Here is a 9,392-nt window from a genome sequence, read left to right on the forward strand (position 1 = left end):
ATTTCCCACTACTACGGCTTTTACAGCCGTGAACAACACAAGCCATGTAATCTTTAGTAAATTATCTTTACAGAAAATAACATAAGAAACTAGAAAACACGTTTTTCACTTCAAAAACAATAATTAAAATCACCATGCGTTAGTGACCAGACTGGTCACTAAAACAAATTGTGATGGCTACATGTCATTTTAAACTGTCGAACTGACATATATCTGTCCTCTTTTTTCGCATGACAATTTGCCATAAGCCAAAAAGGCCAAACTAGTGCTTTATTGTTCAATTAATTGTTACTTCTCCAGGCTTGATAATAATTGCTCCGAGATTATCGGTTACGGTTACATTCACGTTACATTACGGTTTGGATCGTACATATTCTGTGGGATTGTACTTTTACTTTACTGTCAAAGTTGTCAAATTGATGTTTGAACTTTGTTCAGGTTTATAATTGTCTATTGATTCATGATTGATCATTTCACGTTTGCTACTATATTACTTGCTCTGTGACGTTTGCCGATTATCAATTTGCCTGTTAATTTCGCATTCCACTTACCAGCAGAATCACAGAGCAAGTAATATAGTGGCAGAATTAAAAGCAGATATTATATAGAAAAAAATTGCAAAGGAAATTTTTGGTCAACGGTAAATAATTTTATTTGAAAATTTACAAAATTTGCTTTGCTACTACTTTTGAAGTTACACTTTGTAATCTTAGATCATTTACATCTATAATAAGTTTGTAATGTTACATGTTTGTAAATATTTTAGCATTGCAGCAATGTTTTATAGCGATCTAATAACAGGAGAGTTTGAAGAGTAACTAAGCTAACTTTTTTTTCAGACACATTTTATTGATGTTAAAGTTCTTCTCTATCCTTTAATATACGGAGTTGTGGTTAACTTTGGAAACCGGACGTCAGCATATAAAATGGATAGTGGTCATCAATATGATGATGATTTCTATGAATATCCTGACGAAGATGAAATGAATATGCCTGATATGGGACCACATCTGGGCCCATCAAATAATTTTGGGTAAATATAAATTTCTCGTCTTAGTACCTATTATGTACATTATTCACATATCCATTACATTTTATATCCCTAAGAGCTAGCGCGCACGAGCAACTTTGTCTCCGCAACTATTTTGTCTCTCCCATCAATTGTATGGGGAGTTGCGTCGCTACGTGCGCGCACTTTCATACAAGCCCATGGGTGGAGAGACAAAATAGTTGCGGAGACAAAGTTGCTCGTGCGCGCTCGCTCTAAAGCTACATTTTTTTTCGTCTTTTAAAGGTAATGGTAGTATTTTGAATTCCCTTGGATGAATGTTTATGAGCAGCGTAATATTAATTCCAATGTCTGGTATAAAATAAATTACAAACAAGTGATACTACTGTATGTTATTATAAATTGGTGCTTTTTGTGTATCTTAGTGTACTGTTATTGTGTACAAGTTTTTTGTTTTTGTTCTTTAAATTTATAGACTTTTTAGATTTACACTTTATATATAATATGATCAGCCACCTTTTATCACTTCATATATTTACTTATGTGGTCTTGTTATAGTCTAAGATCCCACCGTAGGATTACTTCGTTCATAGTTTTTTTGATGAAACTAAATATTCATAATAAGGAGAATATATATTGACTAGGTTTTCAGTGTAAATTTGGCCACAAGCATTTTTAATTAATATTGATCATCTTTAACAGCCAGCAACCCTCATTTGCGGCCGGATTTAATTAGGCAACCATATATTATGATAATTAAAAGAAAAAAAAAAGCTTTAATATGATATATGATTCATAAATGTGCGTAATGAACGTGTAACATATAAATGGAATAAAATCATACCTGTTTACACCAGGCTGCGAAGGGGTTGCGGCCAGTTGAAAAACGGCAACCGTGTTTTTTTAGAATCTTTATATAATTTGCCGTGATGTAGACTATAAATACTGACTATAAAATCTATTAGAAAAAATTTAATTAAACATGCTTGCGGCCAAATTTTGACTGGCAAGTGGCAACCTAGTCGATATATAATCATCCTGCGGTGGGATCTGGTACTATTAGGAGGTAGGTACAGCATGATTGGAACAAAATAGTGGAAGCATGTGATGAAATTGGCCTGATGCATAAGTATATACAAAAATACGTATGTATGTTTGTTGTGACGATAGGGATTCTACGATTGTGTGAGAAAGCTGGTTGGTTGTTTTTTTTTAATGATTTTACTATTTTTAAAAGTACAATTTATAAAAGCGCTTATCAATTTTCCAATATGATAGTTCAGATGCACTATGACCTATCATCCACTATTTTTATCATTGTTCACTCCACTCCTCCACTTTAAAAGTTTTTAGCCATAATTGAGAAAGAAATGCTTATTTTTCAGAAACAATCGATATCGTTTTGCTTACGGTGCTTATAGAGGAGGTTATGGGTCAGTGGGTGGAAGAGGGGGATTCGGCCCACCGAGGCACTTTGGCCCGCCGCCTAATTTTGGCCCGCCACCAAATTTTTGGCCCGGTCCTGCAAATTTTCCCGACTTTCAAGGGCCCGGATTGTGGCCTAGAGGACCGCCGTTTCTATCTAGACCACAAAAGACTGAAACTATCAAATATTTAATTAGTGAGTAGATTGTACTTACTAATTAAATGATGGTATTAAATTAAATTAAATATTATATTCTCTATAGTAAATGATTTGTTAAGTAGGTAAAATAATGGAACAATAAAATAAAATGTTATTTAGATTGAATTTAATATTTTCACCCAAATTTACGTACTATTGTATTATGTAAAGAACAAATTTCGAAGAACTGCATTACAAATTATTTAATAATGCTTTCTTCACAGAGTGTGGTGTACCACGGGAAAATTTAAGGCAATTACCCCGAGATCTCTTGCGTCTGATTGACCCTGAATACTGCGGCCTTTGCGCGATAGAATTGGATTCTTTTAACTCGTGTAAGTCTTTAATTTCACGAAATTAATTTATCACTTAATATTAAAATAAATAAATTAATTTTAATATTCAGATCAAAATAATATTAAAAATAAGTGAATACAACATTTTTGTGTCACAGCTCGTGTCCACTATAATTCTAAAAATCATCTGAAAAACCAGAAGAAATGGCTAAACAATCGAATGGAATTTGCAAATACAATGCGGGGTAAGATGGTAAGACAACTTATGTACATAATCATAATAGAGTTCAATGACTTATAGCCTGGTAAAACATTGGGAAAATCAGAATAATTTATAAAATCAACAAATGAATGATGTAGTGGAGTATACATAAAATAATCTATAATATAAAAATGAATCGCAAAATGTGTTGGTAAGCGCATAACTCGAGAACGGCTGAACCGATTTCGATAATTCTTTTTTTATTATATTCCTTGAAGTACGAGGATGTTTTTTATGTAGAGAAAACGTAAATATGTACCACGGGCGAAGCCGGGGCGGACCGCTAGTGTTTAATAAAAGCGTTTATCTATTGTAGAATCCTATGAAATCTCGTGATCTATATTGCGAGCTATGTGATGTGCAGATCACTTCAAAGGTTCATTCCGAATCGCACTATAATGGAAAATCTCATCGAGCGTAAGTGGAATTCAACTTATGTTAAAAAAATGTTAATGTAATATGAATAAGTGTATTTTATATAAAACATTATCAAAAATTGTGGCTGTGAAGAATTTATTCTTTGTATTCAATTAATTTATTTGAATCAACAATTAATTTTATTATTTTTTTTCGCTATTGCTATTTTGTGCTTATTGTATAAGAAATTATTACATTTTATTCTGTTACTTATAGTTATATTTGTTCTACTATAATCAAATAGGATCAGACTAATAGAATATAAGGCCTGTTGTCAATCGACGATTGCAATCAAAACTGTCCACAAAACGGCAACGTCGCGTCAGCCGCTCGTCTTGCGTTCGTCGTGTGGAACGGCAACGTCGCATCAACCGCTTGTCATGCGTTTTCCGTACGGAGCGGCAACGTCGCACTAGCCGCTCGTCATGCGTTCGTCGGGCAGAACGGAAGCGTAACATCAGCTGTTTTTTATGCGTTCGTCGTGCGTAAGGCTACATGTCGCTATTGGATCGATTCTCCCGATGCTCGTTGAAAGAAACCGAGAGGATTGCATGAAGCAGCGTTTTTTTTTTAAATCAGGAATAGCAATCGTTTGTCGCTTCGCCTGATGGTGTTGTCAACAAGGGTGGTCTAGGATGGAGCATGCTTACCTAATAAATGCCTATTTTTCGTCTGAACAAATTCAGTTTGTAATTTTAGGGAAAAACTGAACCCGGAAGAAAAGTTATTTGAAGGTTGCATGTATTCGTCAAATTATTGCCCGTCTGAGAACAACAGGCCTTATAAATCCTAATAGCTGGTATTATTAATAACTTGGATATGAACGAAAAATCTTATTTATTGACATTTTTTCAGGATTGTTGAGGGAAAAAAAAATCCCAAGAACCCAATATTACTGCAACTCGGTATGGAGGATCGCGTGTAAGTACTTACTTTTTTCTTACCTAAAGAAAATTATGGTAATTTTTATTGGATGAAATAATTGCAGTATACAACTCATTCGTCGAGAGAAAAGGTGTTTAGTACCTTTAGACGAGATAGAGACTGAAGAAAAACCGCAGGAGAAGCCAGTCGCGGGGGAGCTGTATTGTGATATTTGCAAGGTAAGACAAGGAAGAAAGAAAAGGTACTATTTACTTTGTATGTTATAAGAATTGTGTGTGTATAATATTTATACACACACATACACAAAACTTGTTGATTGGAATAATTGCTTTAATTGGAATAAATAAAAAAAAATTGTTTCCTTATTCTAAAGGGCGTACAGTTGATGTATTTCAATGTTGTTCGATTAACTTTTCCTTTATTATGTATACTTTATGAATGCAATATACAAATACATAACTTATTTTATTCACCTTTTTTTAATACAGACTGTGGCAAATCTAATGTTATTCTGAATATTTATTTATTGATATAATCTATTTTTTATACATTAGTTTAAAAAAATGCACGCATTTTTTATCTATATAAACTTATAAACTATCAGTGTACCAAATTTCCGCCCCCCTTTTTTTAAAACCGGTAAGTACAAAGTTTTTGAAGTGAAACTTCTTTATTAGGCGCGTTGATAGTGTAATAATTTCAAGGTCGAGTCATGGCAATACCACCTCGTCATAGAGTTAGGCGACGATTTTGGTATCTTTGAATCCTGCCAAAGAAGTTTCACTTCTGACACGTGTGCTCGGCACACAATATGTTCTTTTTTCACATTATCATTATACTATGAATATAAATAAATAAATAAATAAATAAATAAATCATTTATTTGCAAGTAAAATATATTATAAAGATTAATGCCGCAATATGTCGTTTCCAGACTTTCGTGACATGCAGTGAGCAAATGACGCTACATATGAACGGGAAGAAACATCTAAATAAGGAAAAGCAACATATTTTAAGAATGATGAAGGGAGATATAAATCCTAATGGTATGTGACAGAAGACGTTTTTCTGGATTTATGTGTTTTTCTTTTTGGTTTTTCCAAGAGTGCATATGGACTGAAGTTATATTTTCAGCTAAAACTTTATAAGGCTTCTGTATCATTTTTAGGATTGGAGATTTAAAAATATCCTCAAATCTTATTATTACAAGTTTTCTGACATTATAATAATATATACGTTTTTTACTGTCCAATTTTTCAGATGACACCTCCAATAAAGATCAGCAAGGAGTTGAAGGTAATTCTATGCCTTTTTTCTGCAATCAAACCGTAAATTGAAATAAAAATTTACTGGACTACGCGGGCAGTCTAGTAATGTTATAAATGCGGCAGGTTTTTTTTGCTTTTCTTTCTTTCGCGTCGCAAGGGAGCAATTTTATAGTAAGATTTTTGTGAATGGAGATAGATATTTGGCAAAAGTATTGTATGCTTCTTGTTTTCCTCAGAGAAAAATTTCATAACTATTGAAATTTAGGCCTACTTTATGCATCAATATGAGATTATTTTTATTGTTTAATATATAGATGGCGCGGCTGATGACTACGAAGAAGGTGGGAATGAAACAGCTGCTGCTGATGATGATTGGGAAAATAGCGGCGAAAACTGGGATGAGCCGAAAACACAAGCCTAATTATTGAAGGTAATTAATTATAATGACGAATATTTGTTATCTAGTCTGCGCCTAAGCGAGGCGAGCGAAGCCAGCGAGTAATAAATAAGGAACAAATTATACAACATACATTTTGTTTAAAATAAACAAGGCAAGTCTGTTTGTGCACGGTTGCATTTATTCAAATGTGTATATTAAAACAACTGTTATTTAATAAAATATTTTCTTTTTCAGCGTCAGATCAAGAACTTCCTGATTGTTCAGTTGGATGGAAGCACTATTATTTCTGAAAATAACATGTATTTCGTAAAATATTGTACACACTGGTGTGAATAATTATAATCACTTTTCAATGTTTTCGAGTTTTCTTTAATATTCCCATTTTCCTTACCCATACATAATCTATAGAGGCGTAACCACCGCCTTATAAGCCGTATCATTTATGCCCATGCTAAGAAAATCGTTAGGGGAAACGTGAGTTTATAATAAGAACTGATTTAAATTTTGAAACCTCCGTTTAAAAATAATGTCAACAAAAATATTTCGATATTTCAAAATATGTCTTGAAAACCTTATTGGCCCAATTAAAATTTTATACTCTAACTTGCATTTAATAAAATTGGAAAATAGTTCGTACCAACAGCAAGACCGTCTTCTCCGACGTCGACGGTTGCCCAAGCATCCACTCGTAAACCCAAACCATAGAGCCAGGGCCAGTACAGCGAGGAGACCCACTAACAATACACCCTGCACTTTGGGGTCACAGAAATCTATTTCATTCTTTTTATTATTCCCTTTAACGCCGCCTGATGATTTTCTTATGCCAGATCCAGTCTTAGACATTTTAGTGGACGACTTTTTGTCGACTATTTGACCCATTTTAATTTTGATTTTCATTTATGTAATTTTCTGTTTAACCATTTTGAAACATGGCTGTCCTATAGTATTGTTTGGGGTTTAGATATTTGATTATATTTTAGATCAATCGATTTAAAACATGTTGGATGATATGACAAATGACTGATTATTGTGAACTGTGATTGTGAAAGTAGGTTGGGGCCACAGAAAATATAGTCATATTTTAAAAATTATTGTTAAACTTATAATAAGGTTTCATATTACTTAGGGCATATTTTATTTGCGACTATTGTACGAAGTCTACTAGTTAAAGTTGGCTTCAATCATTTATATCTTACCGACTCGCTTCTTGCCTCTTCAAAAATATGATATTGAGGCAGGAGTAGTACCTACCTATGAAGATGAAAAGAAACAGTAGTAACACCCCAAAACTTCACCTAATAGACTTATGTGGAGAAGAAATTGACCCTCATTAATAGTTGTGCCACAAAGTATCCCTCCGGATCCCTCTTTCTTCAGTTTCCCTGCCAAATTTCATTAAAATGGGTTCAGCGTTTTATTTTAGTCATAAAAGCTACAGTATACTTTTTTAATCGTAGAGCCACCTGAGTTACTACGAGAATCACTCTACCTTTTAAAAAAATCGCATCAATATCAGTTGCGTAGTTTGAAAGATTTAAGCATATAGGTACATAAAGGGACGGACTAATCGCGACAGCGATTGTTTTATTTATACCTATTTTATTTAGCGACTACGCATGATTCAATTCAATGTATGTATGTTTACTTGTACCTATTTATTTAATTTTGGAAAGAATTACCTGAACAGATTTTGACGAAACTTGGCAGACTTAGCTGCTTGTGTATAATAAAAACACATTAAACCGTAGAAAAACTGTTTTTCTCATGTTTTCCTCGATTTTATTTGTTACAGCCAACAAGTTTATATCTAATACCACAGTATTACAATGGAAATATGGTAATCAGTGTTGCCAGGTCAAGTTTTTACTTTACCCTAGGCTTGGTCTCAATTTACCCTAGAATCTGTATTATTTTAAAAAAATACCCTAAAAAATATCCTTGTCTTTTCCTTCTTTACAAATAAAAAAAACTACATTATTTATTCATATTATAATATTATTGGCACATAACAATAAAAGTAGCCTCCGCATCACTATCTTTTTTGTCATACATGCTATTATTAAATTTGTCCAACATTGTTTTTGAAGGAATGAAGTTAACACAAGATTTGTGAAATATGTTTAAATTGAATCTTACAATGCAGGGATAGCCTATTCCTACTTTGTTTTGATGACTGAGTATAGAGAAAATGCCCTTTCTACGTTCTTTACAGTATATCGGTGCATACTTTTTCACACCTGAACGCGTAACGCCAGCACAAGACAACGCCATTTTTCACAACAACACATACTCACGAAAATAAAGAGCAGGCGACACAATAAATAAGCGAGATTAAAGAGAAACACAAAAGCAATCGGTGCGTTTACAACATGGAATCTGTAATGGGCGCGTTCAAAAACAATAACATTCAAAGTAATTATTTGCGGTTATTGACTGTTACCCCAAAAAATACCCTAGGAAAATTCATACCCTAGAAATTACCCTGCTGGATTACTTTTACCCTAAATATAGGGTAAATTACCCTAAGTTGGTACCACTGATGGTAATACTGTGCTAATACACTGGAGAATATGACCTCGAATGACGCCTGTATGTTTTATTATCCCTTTCACACCTAACTTGGCAAGTAGGTGTGAAAGGGATAAAAAACATACAGGCGTCATTCAAGGTCATATTTTCTTGTTACAAGTTAATCTTCATACTGAAATCTCCAGTGTATTATATATAAGCTTCCTGGTTACAGCGGATTAATTCGAGTAAACTGTAGAACAGTATAGAGCCTTTTTCTAATCAAGGTTGTAAAAATAATTTGAATACACTTCAAAAGTACTTTTATAAAATATAAAACTATTTACTGTATAAAAAAATGTATGCGTGTACTAGAGTACACACGTTAGAAGTGAAACTTCTTTATGACCTTAAAAATGTCACGAGTATGGCGTAACGCAAAAATGGCACGCGTACGGCGTAATTCAAAAATGTCACGCGTACGGCGTAACGCAAAAATGTTACACAAAATTTTTGTCCAACCCCGATAAAGAAGTTTCACTTCAAAAACTTAGGTTTCAAATAATAAGCTCATTTTAATTTTTACCTAGTAGGTAGGTATTTACTTACTGTGATCTGTATAATACTTAGATCATTATGTAAGTATAATATAATATAGGCGAGTATAAATTTTGACAGTCATGAATTTGTTACAAAGCTGTCATATCACTCATATCACATAAG

General features: G+C 33.3%; 1 protein-coding gene across 1 annotated transcript; it reads left to right on the forward strand.

Annotated features, from left to right (window-relative positions):
* The first annotated feature begins 504 nt into the window (after positions 1 to 504).
* On the forward strand, positions 505 to 6,516 carry LOC149909786 (uncharacterized). Its single transcript, XM_090119884.1, has 12 exons — positions 505 to 640; positions 840 to 1,033; positions 2,395 to 2,630; positions 2,858 to 2,968; positions 3,088 to 3,182; positions 3,508 to 3,608; positions 4,464 to 4,529; positions 4,597 to 4,711; positions 5,428 to 5,539; positions 5,754 to 5,789; positions 6,076 to 6,191; positions 6,396 to 6,516. The coding sequence occupies exons 2-11, from the start codon at positions 927 to 929 to the stop codon at positions 6,180 to 6,182; spliced, it is 1,086 nt and encodes a 361-aa protein (XP_089976010.1). The 5' UTR covers positions 505 to 640; positions 840 to 926; the 3' UTR covers positions 6,183 to 6,191; positions 6,396 to 6,516.
* Positions 6,517 to 9,392: the final 2,876 nt, after the last annotated feature.

Source organism: Colias eurytheme, chromosome 3, assembly GCF_061535395.1.
Source record: "Colias eurytheme isolate Ceu_HAF_F1 chromosome 3, ilColEury1 Martin Lab GWU primary, whole genome shotgun sequence".
Taxonomy (NCBI): domain Eukaryota; kingdom Metazoa; phylum Arthropoda; class Insecta; order Lepidoptera; family Pieridae; genus Colias; species Colias eurytheme.